We start from the raw sequence: 22,483 nt of genomic DNA on the forward strand, positions 1-22,483 counted from the left end.
GCAGGAGGTGGTCAGACGTCAGACTTCGGTCTGGTGTGGAGAGCTGGTAGTTGGAGATTCGTTGCTGGTGGTGTATTTTCCTTCGTCTTATTTACTCCTTGCTATATTTGTGTTTATTTTGACCTGCACATTTATAGTGTATTCCTGAGTGTCTGCGGCGTTGTGTATATTTTCCTTTATCCTTGTCTGTGCCGGAAGAAGGCACCGCGCCGAAACGCGCGTTGGGGCTCCAGGCAGTGTGGTTCTCCCTTCAGGTACTATGATTTATTGATATTTATCTCTATCTTTTCGGCCCTGTAGTGCATGTTTAGGTGTTATATACTCTTGCACTGAAGCACTTTAACTCTTTATATACCCTTGCACTCTCAGTGGCTGACCTGTCATGTGTGTATACCGGACAAAGCAGCACACCATATATGCTTTGCACAAATTAGTCCTCAATGTGTATCCTCACCTGTTGGATCCTTACTGCCTTGGTTTGGTGATCATTGGCTTACCTTGTCACGTTCCCGTTTGTATTATTATTGTTTCCTTTTAATGTTTTTTAATAAAGTCCTATTTACTTTATTTGGTTCTTCTGGTGCTTTTTCTCTTTTTTGGCTTACATGGGAAATGTTACTTATTAAGTATTTTGCTTGACATATTTCTGTGATTTAAGGGCATAAAAATTCAAAGTTGGAAAATTGCGAAATTTTCAATATTTTCGCCAAATTTCTTTTTTTTTCTCAAATAAATGCAAGTTATATCGAATAAATTTTACCACTAACATGAAGTACAATATGTCACGAGAAAACAATGTCAGAATCGCCAAGATCCGTTGAAGCGTTCCAGAGTTATAACCTCATAAAGGGACAGTGGTCAGAATTGCAAAAATTGGCCCGGTCATTAACGTGCAAACCACCCTCGGGGCTTAAGGGGTTAAGAAAGTTCAAGCTCTTCCGAAAACTTGGATGAAGTTAGAAATTCTACACTTCACAGCCTTTGCTCTGTAATCAGCGATAGGAACTCCAACCACACAGATTAGTTTACTCCATTCACTATAAAGGAGTGTGCATGTTAGATATCTTGTAGGTGAGCGGAGGAAAGATATAGCGTAATTGAATCTTGAGGTTGGTTTCATCAGAAACGGTCATGTACGACAGGAAGGGAACAGTAATGGGAAGTCATCCGGGAGTGAGAATGAGGATTTGGAGACTTTTCTATTTTCAGCAGGGAAAGTTTGGTAACCGAATGATAGCAATTACACAACACAATGTCAGCCAGACAGCTGCTGACACAGACCACTACTTGTGGAGAAAATGGGATCTGGGATAATAAATTATAGGAATTTTATAAAAATGACCACATTGGGGAAAGTCACCTGTTTTTGAAATACATACATCAGGAAAAATAATGACTTCTCATACGTAAAAGTTAAGCTGTACAAGCAAAGTAAAAATGTAAAACATGGGGGTGGAAAAGAGTGGGAGCATAATCCTCTAAAGAGTCAGCAGGTAGATTTCAAAACACAATGGATGCCAACTGTGTCATAGTCATTCTCATGTACGTGTACTGTAGGTATCTACTTCTTGTTGATCTATGCTTGGGCTGGGAACAAAGTTCTCTGGTAAAAATTGCCTTAATGCTACACTAAATTTAGAAATAAGTTATTACCTTGAAGGGGTTATCTGGGACGTTGCTTATTTTTCCTTAAGGCTAAGAACTTACAGGCACTTACTGCCTACCTCTAGGCTGACTGTGCTTACTGCCGCCGAAGGGTTAACTGGTTGGTCCTGTGAAGATGTGGTGCTACTTGCAGAATCATAGAAGTCTGAGGACACAGTAGCAACAGCAGAAGATGGAGACTGACAGAGTCTAAATAAACGGTATCTGTGCACAGTACTGTCCTAACATTCAGACAAATGGGGTGTTCAACCAGCCCTGAAAGGATTAGGGAGATGATGCCACTGAGACACTTAGGGGAATTTGTAAAACCCGACGCGATAGGATAGGGGATAACCTATGGGTTTGACTGCTGAAACTCCCAGGGTTCAAGAACTTATCCCCTATCCCATATACACTACATTGGGGTCTTACTGAAATCCAGAACCTCAGGATAATACTCTAAGGCTAGGTTCACACTCATGCAGTGTTCTACATTGAGCAGTACGTCAAGGTTTCCATTGCAATACCCTAAAAATAAGATTCTGATGGAAACTCCAACACAGCCCCCACTGGAGCTACTCTCTATTATGGAGATGAAGAACTGACTATAGACTCCATCCGGTTTCTGTCCTGGCAGTTTTCATCTTTTTTTAGGCTTGGACCAAAACACAGCTTGTCACATTGTTGTGCACTTCCAACAAAAACAGACACTGCAGGCATAGAGGGCCTTCCTAATGGAGAATGGCTACATCAAGGCTCGGTCAGAATCTTGTTTTTTTGGGGGTATTCTGAAAACCCCGACACAGTGCTCAATGTAGAACATTGCATAAGTTGTGAACCTAATCTGTGCCATCTAGTTTTAGGAAACAGATACCCCACTCAGATCTATGGCGTGGATTCACATGACGCAGGGTTTTATATCAAAACATCATGTAGTTCATTGTCCATTATAAACTTTACAGCTCCAAAACGAAAGCAGCCTTCCTTCAGTATCAATGGATTACATAAAGTGTCCTTTTCTACAGGCAGAATGAAACAGCATAAATGTAGCAGTCTCACCAACTTTGGTATTCGCAGCAGCAGTTCACATTTATATAAAACGTGTTCACTAAACAAACACCTCTCTTTGCAGAGCAGACTAACCAGCAGGTCAGCTCTGCCATTCACTCCACACTGCTGAGCTAACCCAGCTGCTGTAAACCCCAGATTGGATAATAGGGTCAACTTTTCCCAGCCAGGTTCTTTTGGTAACTCAAAAAACCCAGATGCAAAATCCAGTCACAAATAATCCTCTCAGTAGACTAGCGTTACTAGTACAGCTTACATTACTGACACATATCTACCATCCAGGACCTTACCTCCCTGCTTTCCTGCCACATCTATAGAAATCTGATGATACAGAGCTAAATATGTGCCCATTTTGTCTTAATTTAGCCCCATGTCCATATGGTTACCATGCTCATTAACTATTATTAGCTTCATCACGGTTCCTGAATCAGCTACAGTTTCAGCAAGGCCATGTATAAGGGAAGACGCAAACACGATAAAGAACAATAATAAAACAAACCTTTATTATGACAAATCATTTACATTTCGACAATCAAAAAATTTCCCCTCCCTCAGTCTCTTCATTACTCACATAACAGGAGCGCTGAAACAAGAGCAGCAGGTCACCATGACATAAAGAGAAAAAAAGTAATGTATTATAAAAATTACAGAAATAACAAAATCACATGTAATGACATTTCCGTAGCCCATTGAATCAGAATGAGTCACGTATCCGAGGTCTCTGCAAACTGTCGATTTTATTGACTATGCCTCCGAGCACAACCACGAGGAATACATTGTGAAGTTACTTGGAGGAAATAATAGAATAAACGCTCAGCACCACTGTGCTGGAAGAAAAAGTATTTTCAGCAACTGTTTAAAATATCCAGAACTAAGTATTTGTGATGGACTCAATTGTTTTACTGACATATTGGTTGGTCAAATACAGATCTTTAAGCCCTGCCCACTAGGAGCCGTAAGGTAATGCCCCAAACAGAGAGAACTCCAGTTTTTGGCAACCTTTACACAAAATTCTGCCCCATTTTCAGACTAAATTTTTATCATAGGAGTCACGTTTATGGTGGCCCAGGTGTTTGTTGAATAGAAGGAAGCCTGCACCAGAGATGCCACCTCTCCATTGGCACCGGCGGACGTTGGATGAGTCTGAGTCTTGACAGGCTTTCGTGTCTCTCATTTATTTCAAAGGAGAAATACCGATACCGATGTGACGGCTGATCTCTGAGAAAACTGGTGTTGTGAACCGTATGTGAGATAATAGTTTAACCAGACGGTTTGGCAGACTTTCTCTGCTGTGCCGTCCCACCATCTGAGGGTGAGGATCTACTTGTAAGCATGGTCAACTTCAACACAGATAAAAAGATGAGGAACCTTGCAAATAAACAGTTTATGTAGTACTGACCTAGGGTTACAGTGTACTTCAGAGCAGCATTCTGCATGCTTCAGAGTTCCAGACGTCCTTGCTGGCTCAATGTCTGGACGAAGTTTGCTCAGGTGATTTGCGTTATAGGAATGGGTTTATTACAACCGACACTGTACAGTAATCTGATGTAGGAAAACGCATACTGTTCCCTGCATTCTAGGAGTTCAGATAGGCTGTTAGTTAAGTGTCCGTAAACAAGCTCGTTAACATTAACAAACAGAATTGTGAATGCAGCTCCCGAGATAAAGATAATTTATAAAATGTAACAAGTTACTAATTTTCTTATGTTGATTTTACTAGCGGGTCTTTGAACTCTTTGGCTGCATTACGCAACTTGAACTATCAGCATTTCCCCTCTTAAAAGGAGAATTCTATAGGATTTTTCTAGAATTTCTTTTTACTACTTCTCTCTATATGAGCACGGCCATCACAATCTTAAAGGCACTAAGCTAGTTTCATTCCGAGCAGGTAGCGTTGAGCTGTCACTGGTTGTATGTCAAGTCAACCTCTGCGAAACGCATGGGGAAGAGATGCTTAGATCAGGATTTCAGAAGAGAACAGCAAAGAGACAATCAATGAAGACCCCCGAAGACCTCTGCCAATCAAACCATCGACATCAAAAGTAAAACAGGATTACATTTATACAGTGAACTCTGCACACTAACTGTGCTGAGAGTTTGAAGGTGTTTTCTCATTAGTGGGGTCATCTGTTTTACTCAGTGGATTGTTTGATTGTGATTCCTGTTTGTGGTATTCATTGACCTCTATGGCTTCCGCAATAATTTGGCAAGGGCATGTCTAATATATTGGAGGGTTATAGACTATGCCTGGCATCAACCGGAAAATACAGTAGTGAGAACTGTGAGGAGAGTGTCGTAAACTGCTCTCATCCAATCAACATTGTTGAGGACATTCATCAGTGATACCGATTGGCTCAGGATACAGATGTCCTTTTCAGTTGGATGCCATGCTGTCTTTTTCAGTTGGTTGACATCAGCAGCATATAGCTTCCCCATACATAAAGGTAAAGATGTAGCTGCCTTGACCAGCATGGATATCTGGAGATGATAACACCTTTGATAACTAAACTATATTAGTACACTGTATTTCTGGCCATTTCAACCATTTTTAAAGATTTTTTTTCAAGCTGGACCTCTTTTAACATCATTTAAAGGAAAATTATTGGGGAACTTTCCTACAAGAGCATTTACAATTTGTTGTTTGATACTCAGCAACCAACAACAAGCTGGTACTTCTTGAAAAATGTATTTAACAACATCTATGGCGTTTGCGTAAAAATTATTAACAGTGCGCGCTAATGAGCCATTATTTTTTAGCGAGTTGCTAAGCGACAGTAGAACTGTACACATTCTTACATTCCTAATGGAGCTTTTATCGTAATGTAATATAAATTGAAATGCAGGAATTTAAGCTACTGCCATAGTGACGTGTCATGGTTCTATGTATAATCAATTGTAGAACGGACCGATAAGTGAATTTACGCCTTTGGATTCCATTTGTCAGTGCATGACCCATAAACCAGTGGGACGTTACAAGAGTGCCATGATGATGTGACTTCAAAAGCTCATCAAACTGGAGTCAGAAGTCATTCACAGAACTTCGTGATTGGATCTTTATCTTTGGTATGGTCACAAGTGATTTGGGTTTTAAAGTGAAAATTAACTGCTTAAAAGAGGCATTTTCATCCTATCTGTGTAACCATAACATAGTGATCGATGGAGGTTTGACCTCTAGAACCCTGAATTATATGGAGAATAATGAAGTTAATTAGGCAAGGAAAAGAACGGCTTAAAATGATCTCCGTCTGGAGGACCTGCCGTGGTTATGTATTACACCAATAGATCTTTTATTCGAAAAGTATTTGTGTAATCTCTGGAGCTACAGGAGAATGTGTGCACATGCCAGGTCCATGTGTATTACAACTGATCATTGGTAATGGAGAAACAAGACAATCATTGATCAGCTTTTATTCGGAGTGCTCTGCTCCAAGCAGAAAAAAGCTCTGGTCAGTGGTTGCTATTGCCCAGAATGAGCTTCCCAGCTGCTGTCAGTCTATAGAACACTCAACAAGCAGCGCGAAAGCTGTAGATGGTCTTGAATTTTGTCAACCAGTAAATCTTTAGCGGTTGACAGCCTTTCTTGGTTTAACTGGTCGGCATCTATAAGTTCTGGCTGTTAACTATCAGCTCTACTATTATCAATCATTGCCAGTTGGGAATTCTGATGCTATTAACCATCTTGGCTGTTGTCAGCCATCATTCTACAACTGTTTAGGTCTTGGTTGTTGTCAGCCATTATTCTACATCTATTATGGGTCTTCGTTGTTGTCGGCCATCATTCTACATCTACTATGGGTCTTAGGTGTTGTCAGCCATCATTCTACATCTATTATAGGTCTTAGGTGTTGTCAGCCATCATTCTACATCTATTATAGGTGTTGTCAGCCATCATTCTACATCTATTATGGGTCTTAGGTGTTGTCAGCCATCATTCTTCATCTATCATGGTTCTTGGCTGTTGTCAGTCATCATTCTACAACTATTTAGGTCTTGGTTGTTGTCAGCCATCATTCTACATCTAATTAGGTCTTGGCTATTGTAAGTCATCATTCTACATCTATTTAGGTCTTGGCTGTTGCCAGCCATCATTCTACATCTATTATAGGTCTTAGGTGTTGTCAGCCATCATTCTACATCTATTTAGGACTTGGTTGTTGTCAGCCATCATTCTACATGTCTTGGTTGTTGTCAGCCATCATTCTACATCTACTTAGGTCTTGGCTATTGTAAGCAATCATTCTACATCTATTTAGGTCTTAGGTGTTGTCAGCCATCTTTCTACAACTATTTAGGTCTTGGTTGTTGTCAGCCATCATTCTACATTTATTATAGGTCTTGGCTATTGTCAGCCATCATTCTACATTTTCTATAGGTCATGATAACAGAAATCTCACGTACATGCTTAAAGACCGGGAGGGTGACGTAAGCTGTCCACTACCCCTAGCCAAACTAAATCAGCTCCAAACAGTATCAAGAGACAATAGGAGAAAAAGGAGGAAAACGATGACATCTGATAAAAATCAATACATCAGTTTTATTAATTCATTAGGTAAAAAAATGTACATATAAACATCACAACAGTACACACCAATATAATGCAGATAGCCAAGTCCCCACCCTCACAAATCCCCACACAGACATAGTATACACTGGCCTGTCAAAAGCATGAAGGTCATGTGACCAAAGCTATCTGCATTATATTGGTGTGTACTGTTGTGATGTTTTTATGCACATTTTTTTTACCTAATGAATTAATAAAACTGACGTATTGATTTTTATCAGATGTCATCGTTTTGCTCCTTTTTCTCCTATCTTCTATAGGTCTTATTTTTTTTTTACTAGAAGTTTTTATTCTGTGGTCAGTCTTGATGATTGACTACTACCAGTTTCATAGCGATTGTCTATGTTTAGCAGCTTCTAGACATTATTTCCTGATAATGGTAGAAGGATGGGGATGCTTAAAATATTATTTCTCATGGGGGCTTGAGAAAAGCGGATAGCTCAATATGATATAATGAGTCAGAAATACATAAGGCACAGCAGGAGAATAATAAGTAAACTTCAACTTGTGACGGCAACACATAAATTAGGTAAAGAAAAAACTCCTAAAGATTTATATTTGAAAACCGATCATGGACAATTCTGTTAGCAGATGAGTACAACGGAGAAGATAACTAACGCGTCATGGTCAGGAGATGACTTGGACAACTACAGACATAAGATCAATACATGTCAAGGCAAAGCTGCCGTCATAATAGCAGTGCATACTAGAGTGAAAAGGGCAAACGACTGCTAACAAAGTGGGAGGTTGGATAATTCTCGGATGCCTCTCGTTACTGCTGACAAAGTGGAAGAATGTGATGACAGCCTAAATGGCTAATAACATCTACCGTCGATTTCTTCTAGATGATGCAGTGTTCTTGAAGGGATCAAACTCATCCTAGAACAAAGGAGAAGAAAAAAAAAAGGTTTTGTTCCAAGTTTACAACATTGTAAGATTACTACTCGCCACCATAACTACAAAGATGTCACTTAAAGGGGGATTCCGGTGAGAAAAGGTTATTACCTATCCTAGAACTTCTAGATATGGCTGAGGGTGAAATGGGGTCCGAATGCGGAGTCCTGCTCGAATGATGCAGCAGTTAAGTGTGCTCACTGTCGTTGCATTCATTATTCATGGGAGTGCCAGAAATAGCCGACAATTGCGGTGGAGCATGTGCAATACCAATCTCTATGAGACTACTGTAGATCGGCAAGTACAGCGCGCCCTGGTTGTGTGTTGCTTGCATGAGCGACCGCTGCCCCACCGTAACGGAGGTATCTGTGGTGCATGCATGCTTCATCAAACTCCATTGTGGGTCATGGTCTTAGATTTGGCTCATCAGCCAACATGTAGGTTGGCTCTTCACCGATCTAGAGCAACCTAAAGAAAAATGTATAAATAGGGTCCAATCAAAGTAGTAAACCAAAAAGAAAAACCCAGCTAAAAAATACATTTTATTAATTTTAAAACAAAACCACCGTACGTCTCTATAGACCCATCCTGAAGGGATCAGTGCAGAGTCAGGTAACCAATATTCTTGTATAGTTTAGTATTCACAATAAAGGAAAATCTAGGGAGAAGAAGCTGATGCTCAATTCCCCTACCTGCCAGCGGAGGTTGGCACCCTATGGAAAACGGCTATGGTGCCCCCCGCTCCTCGTCGGCTTTCCCTAACTGACCCTGATAGGGATCCCTTCACAAAAGCTACCACCAACACCCATTTATAGTGCTTAGTGCTATACCAGATGCTCCTGAAGCCTGTCTTTGCAGTGTTGCTCATGCTTAATACAATGATGCATACGTGCTCTCTTGGTGTTTTTCAATGAATCTCTTTTTTCACTAACGCAGCAAGGCATATGATGGGGACTTCAAAATGTTACACCCAAATGTGACCACACAATGGTGGGATTACCAGTCCTCTCATGCGTTATCTTGCTTCAATTAGCATCTAGGTGTGAGCAACCGCTAGTTCAGATGACGCATAACATCAGATATAAATAGAGAGAGGGTTATAGGCCCCTTAGTCCTTTGTCACAGGTTCTGGGGTAAAAATAGCTATAATACCAGATCAACCTTAAAAGAGTTAGCAGCCTTATTCTCAAGCCCCCTCACTTCATATAATAAGATTATAAAAAGAGCATAAAGGAAAATATCCCAATATTATTCATGTCACTTATGTAATATAAAGGCAGAATGCCCCGCCCGATGCGTTTCTCCCCTCAATGCTGTGAGGGGTTCAAAAGGGGAAGAGAAAGTAAGGGCTCAGAAAGGGCTCCTGCCAGATAGAGCAGATGTGTCCAATATTCATGTCCCTGGACTCCTACTCCTATTACTCCCTTTTTGAGCATTCCGGCCGGTCTAGAGCCGGAAGAGAACGCCCCAGGTGCAAGTGCACCGGAAATTACCTTGCGACCCATTGTGCAATGCACTATGCGTTCTACCACTATTGGCACCGGAAGTGAGATGCCAGCTGAAGATGACTGGATATTACGTTTGCGCCTCACCTCCGGCAATAGCTGAGCCAGCTGCACCCATCAGTGCTCATCTCTCCGTCCGACTGTCCTGTCTGCACCTGCGGTTCTTGTCACCGTCTCCACCTGCCTGCATGTGTTGGACATTCCCCCGGGCCATTCCAGCTATCCGATCCTAAGGGTCAGCCGCCCGCTACCAAAGGTCAGTCCTAGAGTAGCACCTGGATCACCTCCCTTGTCTCTCTATGGACTGCGGTGTCGTTAGCTGCTGTGTGTCCGTGGTCGGATGGGGTGAGGCTCCTAGTCACACCCCTTCAGGTCTTCCTTGGGCTTTGGCACAGTGGTTCCACCACCCAGCCCGTTACAGTATATTGATCCCTAAGGGATCATACCAAAATGAATATCTTCTACTGGATGTTTAACAGCTTTGTAACCATCTATTATGGAATATACACCCCTTTTGGTGTTTAAATCACTTGTCGCTTCCCTAAGTATTTACAATGGACTTCCTCTAAATCCTCCAGGAATAACAACAACAGCCTAGTCATCATTTTTTTTATTTACTTATTATTTCATGAGGCGTATTGACTATGAGATCATGGCAAGGATCTTTGCCTAAATATCCTAATAGTATTTGGCGGCTGACTTTCTTGGATTGGGATGTATACATTAGTTACTAAACACCTACCATCATACCTGCAGCAGAAGTGCAGACACGTTTCTAGCTGCAATCATACACTTTTGATGGTGAAACGCAGTATGTGCTCCATGCGGCATTACGGAGCTTCCGGTGATCTTCTTTAGATATGCGTTCCAGGGTGAGACGTAAATGTAATATCTGGTTATCTTCAGCCAGCGTCTGACTGTGTTGGAACGCATATTGCTGGAGGAGAGGCGAAAAACTTTAAATATCCAGTCATCTTCAGCCGGCGTCTCACTTCCGGCGCTTATAGTCGTGGAAGGCATAGTTTGGTCCACAATGGGTCGTAAGGTAATTTATGGTGCACTTTCATCTGGAGCGTTCTCTTCCGGCTCTAGACCGGTAGGAATGCTCAAAAGGAGTAGGAGTCCAGGAACATTAATATTGGTCTATTGGACACATCTGCACTATCTGGCCGGAGCCCTTTCTGAGTCCCTTACTTTCTCTTTCCCTGATGAACCCCTCACGGCATTGAGGGGAGAAATGCGTCGGGTTGGGGCATTCTGCCTTTATATAACATAAGTGACATGAATAATATTGGTAATTTTCCTTTATGCACTTTATGCTCTTTTTATAATCTTATTATATGAATTATAGAAACTTGATTCCAGCTCACCCAGTAGCTCTATGCTCATCCACCTGGGGCTCAGACCCCGGCCTCGTCCTGCCTTCACATCAAGGAAAACAGAAAGAAATTGGAGTCTGGCTCAACAGGACTGGATTTCCTTTTCTTTTTCTTTTTCAAAAGAAAATATATTGCATACAAAAGAAAAATTTATATGGTCGACATGACCAAGTCGAAGCATTTCGAATGCACTAGATCAGTGTTTCTCAACTCCAGTCCTCAAGACCCACCAACAGGTCACGTTTTCAGGATATCCTTAGTATTGAACAGGTGATAATTTCATCACCTGCTCAAGCATTAATTCCATCACCTATGCAATACTAAGGAAATCCTGAAAACATGACCTGTTGGAGGGTCTTGAGGACTGGAGTTGAGGAACACTGCACTAGGCAGTCATGAGTCATGAGTAAGACTGCCTAGTGCAGTCGAAACGCGTCGACTTCGTCATGTCGACCATGTAAATTTTTCTTTTGAATGCACTATATTTTCTTTTGAAAAATAAAAAGAAAAGGAAATCCACTCCTGTTGAGCCGGACACCAATTTTTTTTCTATTTTCCTTATTATATGAAGCCTGCTGTGACTACATACAGAAATTGTGTGAGGGGGCTTGAGAATAAGGCTACACACTCCTTTAAGGTCGATCTGGTTTCATAGCTATTTTTACCCCAGAACCTGTGACAAAGAACTAATGGGCCTATAACCCTCTATTTATATCTGATGTTATGCGTTACCTGAAGTAGCGGTTGCTCACACATAGATGCTAAGAATATTGGTTACCTGACTCTGCACTGATCCTTTCAGTATGAGTCTATAGAGACATACCTTGGTTTTGTTTTAAAATTAATTAATAAAAGGTATTTTTAGCGAGGCTTTTCTTTTTGGTTTACTTCTTCACCAATCCAGAAGATAAACTTGTTATATCTCTTTATAGAATCCAGTACAGGAAAAGGTGTCTACTGATGAGTGAACATGCTCGGATGAAAACTGAATGTCTTCAGCGTGCTTGAAAAATATGTTTGAGTCCTCGCGGCTGCATGTCTCACGGCTGTTTGACAGCCGCAACACTTGCGGGGATAACCTGTTTGTTAGGAAATCCCTGTGTGTGTTGCTGCTCTTGATCAGCCGTGAGACATGCAGCTGCGGGGACTCAAACATATTTTTCGAGAACGCCGAAGTCACTCAGTTAGCACCCGAGCATGAATAACGCCTTAGCAGAGCACGTTCACTCATCCCTAGTTCTGTCCTCTGGGACATGGTGGCAATGGGGAAATACTCGCCCTTCAATTGGCCCAGTACATTTCAATACTGAAGGTAGAACAATCAGCATATTTTGCAGCTGCACTGCTCTAAAGGTAAATGAGATAAAATCCCAATATGGCCACATCTAGAGCAAACCTGCAAATCATAACTTAGAAGATTATAAAGGGTCCCATCCAGCCAGGGCATACGGATAGAATACCACTCTCCATGTAAATCTCCATGACTCAGTGTTGCTGAATCTGTAAATGACTTAAAATGTTAAGAAATTAAGTTCCCGTGAGCTGAGGCTGAAAATCAGATTTGTATCGTGCGCTGCTGGGTCTAAGCCTACATCGCTTACACAGCAAAATCCACATGGCACAAGTGCAGAATGCTGTATGTTAATAGCTGGCGTTGCGGACCAGGCTGCAGATTAGGTAGAGGCCGACAACTTTTATAGTTATGAGGAGGTTACCTTACAGCAATCAGTATTTCCTTTGGATAGAAAATTATGTAGAAACAGATAGTGCTGCTTCCCTGTTTCGCTACCTTTGTAGATGATGGAGCAGACAGTGCCGCCTCCCTACAAATGTATGCCTAGCTGTCTCCCTGTACATGATATACAGTGCTTGTACAATATGTAGGTACAAAGAGCACTATTACCTGTAAATGAGTAAGCACAGATAGTACTTTTTTCCCTCTCTCCCTGTACAGCATGTGGGGGCCATCATTATCCCTGTAAATGATGTAGGCAAAAACAGTACTTCCTTCCTGTCTCACACTGCAGATAATATAGACACTGCTCCACTATAAGTAACATATTCACAGACAGTCCCACCATCCTATAAATTATGCCAGTAAAGATAGTACGGCCTCTCTGTCTCTTCCTGTACATGACGTAGACACAGCCAGCACCGATTCCATGTCTCTCGCACTCAAAAAAATGTTGGCACAGGCAGTATTGCATCCCTGTTTTTCTGTTAATGTTTTAGGCACAGACAGTAGTGTCTCCCTGTTTCTTGTTGTAAATGATGTAAGCACAGCCTAACTTCTTTCCCGTTTTGGACTATAAATAATGCTGGCACAGATACTGCTGCTCCGCGTAAATATTGCCGGCACAGATACTGCTGCTCCGCGTAAATATTGCCGGCACAGATACTACTGCTCCCGTAAATATTGCTGGCACAAATACTACTGCTCCATGTAAAATTATACTGACAAAGATAGTACTGCTTTCCTGTCTTTTCAGTACTGCATCCCCTTTCCTAGCTGTAAATGATGTAGGCACAGACAGTACTGCTTCCCTGTTTCGCCCTGTAAATGATGTTGCACAAGTAGTCCTGCTTTCTTATTTTCCCCCATTCTTCCGGTAAATTATGTACGCACAGATAGTACTGCTTTCCTATTTTTCCACAAAATTTTTGCAGACACAGAAAATTCTCTGTAATGACATAAGCACAGGCAGTACTGCTGTCCTGTTAAGCCTTGTAAATGTAGATATAGGCAAAATAATACTGCATTCCTGTTATTCCCTGTTCGGTGTTGGTGCAGATATTTATTTACACCATACAAGCTTTGGTCTGGCTGCCAGTTCAGTAGTCTGTGACCAACGGATGGGAGCCCTGAGAAATGCCAGCTACCTGTCAACATCCGCAGGTCTTCTTTTGATTAGCTAACCTTGTGCAACGTCACATGTGTATCAAGCCGCAAATATGAAATTGCGCTAGGCAGGCTAATTAGAGAAGATCTATAAATCCTAGGAGATAAGACGCGGTTCTCAGGGCTTGCATTCAACAGCCGATTATTGAATTGGCTAATGGACCTGGTCCTGCGAATCAATTTTCATCAATTCTACAAGATACTAAGACCTAGACTTTATGGAAAAACATTTCATTACTATACACAAAGGAGATTGACAGTGATGGAGAATAAGCAAGTATAGGCCAGGTAAGTTCAAATCAAGGGCGGACATACCGCATATGCAGCTGCACTGGGGCCCAGAGGAGGAGAGCCCCTGTAGGGCAGCTAACACTGACGGCAATCTGGCCTGTTTCTCCTGCCGCGAGGTTCTGTGGGGCCCCTGGCCAGATTGCCCTCAAGTGGAGCGGGCAGGTTGCGATCGTTGCAGCTCCACTGCCTACAGGGGAATAAGGTAGCGGAATGGAGCTGCAGGGATTCGTCCTCTGCTTCCTGTCCGGTATTTTCTGTCTGACACAGCAGCGCTGCTGAATGACTTCAGCATTCAGCACGTACCTGTGTCAGAAAGCTGCCAGCGATGAATATGGTGTGGGGGAACAAGCGGTGAGATGTGTGTGTGTGCGCAATATTGGGGGTGGTGGTGGGGAAGGCAATGACGGAAGTAGTGGATAAGGCAATGATGGAGGTGGTGGAGAAGGCAATGATGGAGGTGGTGGAGAGGGCAATGATGGATGTGGTGATGGAGAGGGCAATGTTGGATGTGGTGGTGTAGAGTGCAATTATGGAGGTGGTGGAGAGGGCAATGATGGAGGTGATGGAGAGGGCAATGATAAGGGTGGTGGAGAAGGCAATGATGGAGGTGGTGGTGAAGGCAATGTTGAGGTGGTGGAGAGGGCAATGAAGGAGGTGGGAGAGGACAATGATGGGATGCGGGGGGAGGACAATGAGGGATGTGGAGGATTGGGAAGGAAGGAAGGGGGACTTATAATGGACTAAGGGGGAGGGGAGGAAGATGTTAGATATGGATGTAAAATGAATTGGGTGGTGGAGGAGGGTGCTAAGCCCCTGATAGTGTCCTCCTCCATCTCACAATTCATTTTGATGCTATCGGGGACTTAAAATGTATTGGGGAGTGGGACAGGAGGCGATAAGGTGCATAGGACCCTTTATAATGAATTGTAAGGTGGGAGAAGATGTTGTCAGAGACATGTAATGAATTGGGAGGTGGAGGAGGATGCTCAGTACCTGATGGCGTCTTCTCCCACCCCCATATTCATTATAATGCTATCAAGGACTTATAATGAATGATGGGGACACAGGACAGGGACTAAGGCTATGTGCACACGTTCAGGATTTGCAGGAGAAAATTCTACTGCATATTCTTCTGTAATGTGCTGGCAGGAAGAAAATTGAGTAAAATACATTTATTTTTTTTCCGCATTTTTGCCATGCTTTATGTATTTTTCCCCATTAGTACAGGTGAAATACGCCGTAAGAAGTGACATTTTGCAGATTTTAATCTGTCGCAAATCTGCAACGAAAAAATAAGCAGCGTGTGCATGAGACTTCAGTGATCTCATACACTTCGCTTCGTACTGTAAAACCTTGCATATTTTCCGGGCGCACATAAACTTACAGGTAATTGGGGAGAGTCACAGACCGAATAATTTATATTATTAGGGGTCAGAGAATGTAGTTAATGGTGGACTCAGTGCTGCTTAACAAATTAAATTATTAATGGTGGGATACATACCGTATATACTCGAGTATAAGCCGACCCGAGTATATGCCGACCCCCCTAATTTTGCCACAAAAAACTGGGAAAACTTATTGACTCGAGTATAAGCCTAGGGTGGAAAATGCAGCAGCTACCGGTGAATTTCAAAAATAAAAATAGATGCTCCATACCGTTCATTATGGCCCCATAGCTGTGCTATATAGTGCTCTGCACCATTCATTATTGCCCCATAGCTGTACCATAGAAAGCTGTGCCATATAGTGCTCTGCACCGTTCATTATTGCCCCATAGCTGTGCCATAATAGTGCTCTGCACCATTCATTATTGCCCCATAGCTGTGCCATATAGTGCTCTGCACCATTCATTATTGCCCCATAGCTGTGCCATATAGTGCTCTGCACCGTTCATTATTGCTCCATAGCTGTGCCATATAGTGCTCTGCACCGTTCATTATTGCCCCATAGCTGTGCCATAATAGTGCTCTGCACCATTCATTATTGCCCCATAGCTGTGCCATATAGTGCTCTGCACCATTCATTATTGCTCCATAGCTGTGCCATATAGTGCTCTGCACCGTTCATTATTGCCCCATAGCTGTGCCATATAGTGCTCTGCACCGTTCATTATTGCCCCATAGATGTACCATAGAAAGCTGTGCCATATAGTGCTCTGCACCGTTCATTATTGCCCCATAGATGTACCATAGAAAGCTGTGCCATATAGTGCTCTGCACCGTTCATTATTGCCCCATAGCTGTACCATAGAAAGCTGTACCATAGAAAGCTGTGCCATTGCTGCTGCTGTTGCTGCTGCTGCAATAAAAAAATGACATACTCACCTCTCTTGCTGCCGGCAGCTCCTCAGCGTCCCGTCCCGGCGTCTCTCTGCACTGACTGATCACGCAGAGGGCGGCGCGCACACTATATCCGTCATCGCGCCCTCTGACCTGCACAGTCAGTGCGGAGAGACGCCGGGAAGATGGAGCGGCGCCCAGCGTGTGGAACGCGGACAGGTGAATATGTAATATTTACCTGCTCCCGGCGTCCCGCTCCTTCCCCCGGACAGCTGGTCTTCGGTGCCACAGCCTCTACCTCTATCAGCGGTCACCGTTACCGCTCATTAGAGAAATGAATATGCGGCTCCACCCCTATGGGAGGTGGAGCAGCTTATTCATTTCTCTAATGAGCGGTCCCACGTGACCGCTGAATAGGGGAAGAGCTGCGGCACCCGGAGACCGTGGGACTGCAGGGACAGCGCCAAGAGCCCCGGAAGCAGGTAAGTATGCCTCAGCGCCCTCTCCCCCGCCGACCGTGACTCGAGTATAAGCCGAGAGGGGCACTTTCAGCCCAAAAATTTGGGCTGAAAATCTCGGCTTATACTCGAGTATATACGGTATATGCATTCAGAGGGGATACACATGTATGTACACAATATATGTGGCTGTTTTATTTTCTGGGCTGCAAAGATCATCGTGACAAGACAAGTCTTGGCAAGGAGATGTCAACATGAAGGTCTGACCAGATGTAGAAGAAACAGGAGAAAGCGGCTCTAATCCTACAAGACATCAGCAGTAAGTTCTTGGATGTAGATATTATTCTGTATCTGCACTGTGTGACGTGGAGAGATGTTATTTGTAAAATCCCCTATTCTACATTCTCACATTTGTGTGAAATGTCCGTGTGTTTCCAGGTTTTTTTTATCGGATGGCACACGGGCTCGTAGAGTTTTATAGGTCCACTCACACATCCGTGAAAATAACAGATCTGAGAATGAGATACATGAGGGGTCAGAGAATGTTCTGATCAGATTTTGAGAATGACAATAGAACATTCTCAATGTGTCTGTAAAAGCTCGCAGCACACTGACACTGCACAGATACAGGAATGTACCCTTATTATGTATAGCACAGTCCCTTAATATATAGTGTACTCAATTATTATGTATAGTGCCGTCCTTCGTTACATAGTTTCCGCTTTTATTATGTATAGCACTGTCCCTTATTCCATACCATCCTCTCTAGTTATACATGATGCCCTCCCTTATTATATAGCTTCTCTGCTGTTATGTACAGTGCTGTCTCTTACATATTGTATTCTTGTTATTTGTGTTATTCACAACTCCCTCTTTTATTACACAGTGCCGTCTCTTGTCAGATATAAAATGACTGCTGATGAAGGAGTCAGTGATAAGTCCATCAGCTGCTCCATTAAGAAAGAAGCTTCCCCATGCTCCATCAGCCGTCATTGTATTATAGATTTAACAAGTGAGGACGGTATGTAATAAAGACAGGGCTCTATAAAATCCGATATGTTAGGGATGGTGTTGTACATAGCAGGAGAGGGCACTGTATAATAAGGGACGGCAATATACATAATAAAGGAGACTATGTAAGATATATATATATGTATGTGTGTGTGTGTGTGTGGCTGTATATATATATATATATATATATATATATATATATATATATATATATATATATATATATATATATACATACAGTGGGGCAAAAAAGTATTTAGTCAGTCAGCAATAGTGCAAGTTCCACCACTTAAAAAGATGAGAGGCGTCTGTAATTTACACCATAGGTAGACCTCAACTATGGGAGACAAACTGAGCAAAAAAAATCCAGAAAATCACATTGTCTGTTTTTTATCATTTTATTTGCATTTTATGGTGGAAAATAAGTATTTGGTCAGAAACAAACAATCAAGATTTCTGGCTCTCACAAACCTGTAACTTCTTCTTTAAGAGTCTCCTCTTTCCTCCACTCATTACCTGTAGTAATGGCACCTGTTTAAACTTGTTATCAGTATAAAAAGACACCTGTGCACACCCTCAAACAGTCTGACTCCAAACTCCACTATGGTGAAGACCAAAGAGCTGTCAAAGGACACCAGAAACAAAATTGTAGCCCTGCACCAGGCTGGGAAGACTGAATCTGCAATAGCCAACCAGCTTGAAGTGAAGAAATCAACAGTGGGAGCAATAATTAGAAAATGGAAGACATTCAAGACCACTGATAATCTCCCTCGATCTGGGGCTCCACGCAAAATCCCACCCCGTGGGGTCAGAATGATCACAAGAACGGTGAGCAAAAATCCCAGAACCACGCGGGGGGGACCTAGTGAATGAACTGCAGAGAGCTGGGACCAATGTAACAAAGCCTACCATAAGTAACACACTACGCCACCATGGACTCAGATCCTGCAGTGCCAGACGTGTCCAACTGCTTAAGCCAGTACATGTCCGGGCCCGTCTGAAGTTTGCTAGAGAGCATTTGGATGATCCAGAGGAGTTTTGGGAGAATGTCCTATGGTCTGATGAAACCAAACTGGAACTGTTTGGTAGAAACACAACTTGTCGTGTTTGGAGGAAAAAGAATACTGAGTTGCATCCATCAAACACCATACCTACTGTAAAGCATGGTGGTGGAAACATCATGCTTTGGGGCTGTTTCTCTGCAAAGGGGCCAGGACGACTGATCCGGGTACATGAAAGAATGAATGGGGCCATGTATCGTGAGATTTTGAGTGCAAACCTCCTTCCATCAGCAAGGGCATTGAAGATGAAACGTGGCTGGGTCTTTCAACATGACAATGATCCAAAGCACACCGCCAGGGCAACGAAGGAGTGGCTTCGTAAGAAGCATTTCAAGGTCCTGGAGTGGCCTAGCCAGTCTCCAGATCTCAACCCTATAGAAAACCTTTGGAGGGAGTTGAAAGTCCGTGTTGCCAAGCGAAAAGCCAAAACCATCACTGCTCTAGAGGAGATCTGCATGGAGGAATGGGCCAACATACCAACAACATTGTGTGGCAACCTTGTGAAGACTTACAGAAAACGTTTGACCTCTATCATTGCCAACAAAGGATATATTACAAAGTATTGAGATGAAATTTTGTTTCTGACCAAATACTTATTTTCCACCATAAAATGCAAATAAAATGATAAAAAAACAGACAATGTGATTTTCTGGATTTTTTTTGCTCAGTTTGTCTCCCATAGTTGAGGTCTACCTATGATGTAAATTACAGACGCCTCTCATCTTTTTAAGTGGTGGAACTTGCACTATTGCTGACTGACTAAATACTTTTTTGCCCCACTGTATATATATATATATATATATATATATATACAGTGCCTACAAGTAGTATTCAACCCCCTGCAGATTTAGCAGGTTTAATAAGATGCAAATAAGTTAGAGCCTTCAAACTTCAAACAAGAGCAGGATTTATTAACAGATGCATAAATCTTACAAACCAAAAAGTTTTGTTGCTCAGTTAAATTTTTATAAATTTTAAACATAAAAGTGTGGGTCAATTATTATTCAACCCCTAGGTTTAATATTTTGTGGGATAACCTTTGTTTGCAATTTCAGCTAATAATCGTCTTTTCTAAGACCTGATCAGGCCGGCACAGGTCTCTGGAGTTATCTTGGCCCACTCCTCCATGCAGATCTTCTCCAAGTTATCTAGGTTCTTTGGGTGTCTCATGTGGACTTTAATCTTGAGCTCCTACCACAAGTTTTCAATTGTGTTAAGGTCAGGAGACTGACTAGGCCACTGCAACACCTTGATTTTTTGCCTCTTGAACCAGGCCTTGGTTTTCTTGGCTGTGTGCTTTGGGTCGTTGTCTTGTTGGAAGATGAAATGACGACCCATCTTAAGATCCTTGATGGAGGAGCGGAGGTTCTTGGCCAAAATCTCGAGGTAGGCCGTGTTATCCATCTTCCCATGGATGCGGACCAGATGGCCAAGCCCCTTGGCTGAGAAACAGCCCCACAGCATGATGCTGCCACCACCATGCTTGACTGTAGGGATGGTATTCTTGGGGTCGTATGCAGTGCCATCCAGTCTCCAAACATCACGTGTGTGGTTGGCACCAAAGATCTCGATCTTGGTCTCATCAGACCAGAGAACCTTGAACCAGTCAGTCTCAGAGTCCTCCAAGTGATCATGAGCAAACTGTAGACGAGCCTTGACATGACGCTTTGAAAGTAAAGGTACCTTACGGGCTCGTCTGGAACGGAGACCATTGCGGTGGAGTACGTTACTTATGGTATTGACTGAAACCAATGTCCCCACTGCCATGAGATCTTCCCGGAGCTCCTTCCTTGTTGTCCTTGGGTTAGCCTTGACTCTTCGGACAAGCCTGGCCTCGGCACGGGAGGAAACTTTCAAAGGCTGTCCAGGCCGTGGAAGGCTAACAGTAGTTCCATAAGCCTTCCACTTCCGGATGATGCTCCCAACAGTGGAGACAGGTAGGCCCAACTCCTTGGAAAGGGTTTTGTACCCCTTGCCAGCCTTGTGACCCTCCACGATCTTGTCTCTGATGGCCTTGGAATGTTCCTTTGTCTTTCCCATGTTGACCATGTTTGAGTGCTGTTCACAAGTTTGGGGAGGGTCTTAAATAGTCAGAAAAGGCTGGAAAAAGAGATAATTAATCCAAACATGTGAAGCTCATTGTTCTTTGTGCCTGAACTACTTCTTAATACTTTAGGGGAACCAAACAGAATTCTGGTGGGTTGAGGGGTTGAATAATAAATGACCCTCTGAAAAGACTTTTCACAATTTGAAAAAAAAATAAACAAAGAAATAACATTCTTTTTTGCTGCAGTGCATTTAACACTTCCAGGCTGATCTACAGTCCAAATGTCACAATGCCAAGTTAATTCCAAATGTGTAAACTTGCTAAATCTGCAGGGGGTTGAATACTACTTGTAGGCACTGTATATATATATATATATATATATATATATATACACACACAGTACAGACCAAAAGTTTGGACACCTTCTCATTTAAAGATTTTTCTGTATTTTTATGACTATGAAAACTGTAAATTCACACTGAAGGCATCAAGACTATGAATAAACCAATAAACCATGTGTTATTATATACTTAACAAAAAAGTGTGCAACAACTGAAATTATGTCTTATATTCTAGGTTCTTCAAAGTAGCCACCTTTTGCTTTGATGACTGCTTTGCACACTCTTGGCATTCTCTTGATGAGCTGCAAGACGTAGTCACCGGGAATGGTTTTCACTTCACAGGTGTGCCCTGTCAGGTTTAATAAGTGGGATTTCTTGCCTTATAAATGGGGTTGGGACCATCAGGTTGTGTTGTGCAGAAGTCTGGTGGATACACAACTGATAGTCCTACTGAATAGACTGTTAGAATTTGTATTATGGCAAGAAAAAAGCAGCTGAGTAAAGAAAAACAAGTGGCCATAATTGCTATAAGAAATAAAGGTCAGTCAGTCCGAAAAATTGGGAAAACTTTGAAAGTGTCCCCAAGTGCAGTGGCAAAAACCATCAAGCGCTACAAAGTAACTGGCTCACATGAGGACCGCCCCAGGAAAGGAAGACCAAGAGTCACCTCTGCTTCTGAGGATAAGTTTATCCGAGTCACCAGCCTCAGAAATCACAGGTTAACAGCAGCTCAGATTAGAGACCAGGTCAATGCCACACAGAGATCTAGCAGCAGACACATCTCTACAACAACTGTTAAGAGGAGACTGTGCAGCAGGCCTTCATGGTAAAATAGCTGCTAGGAAACCACTGCTAAGGTCAGGCAACAAGCAGAAGAGACTTGTTTGGGGTAAAGAACACAAGGAATGGACATTAGACCAGTGGAAATCTGTGCTTTGGTCTGATGAGTCCAAATTTGAGATCTTTGGTTCCAACCACCGTGTCTTTGTGCGACGTAGAAAAGGTGAACGGATGGACTCAATATGCCGGGTTCCCAACGTGAAGC

General features: G+C 42.6%; 1 protein-coding gene across 2 annotated transcripts in view; it reads right to left on the reverse strand.

Moving 5' to 3' along the window:
• Positions 1 to 7,549: 7,549 nt before the first annotated feature.
• MRE11 (MRE11 double strand break repair nuclease) overlaps positions 7,550 to 22,483 on the reverse strand; it is a 295,853-nt gene continuing 280,919 nt past the window's right edge. The window contains exon 20 of one of the 2 annotated variants that reach the window (XM_077298437.1): positions 7,550 to 8,152. In XM_077298437.1, coding sequence (XP_077154552.1) covers positions 8,099 to 8,152 — 54 coding nt within the window. In that variant the 3' untranslated portion in view covers positions 7,550 to 8,098. The remainder of the gene's footprint in view (positions 8,153 to 22,483) is intronic. The other variant, XM_077298438.1, reaches the window with a different exon arrangement.

This window comes from Ranitomeya variabilis, chromosome 3, assembly GCF_051348905.1.
Source record: "Ranitomeya variabilis isolate aRanVar5 chromosome 3, aRanVar5.hap1, whole genome shotgun sequence".
Lineage (NCBI taxonomy): Eukaryota > Metazoa > Chordata > Amphibia > Anura > Dendrobatidae > Ranitomeya > Ranitomeya variabilis.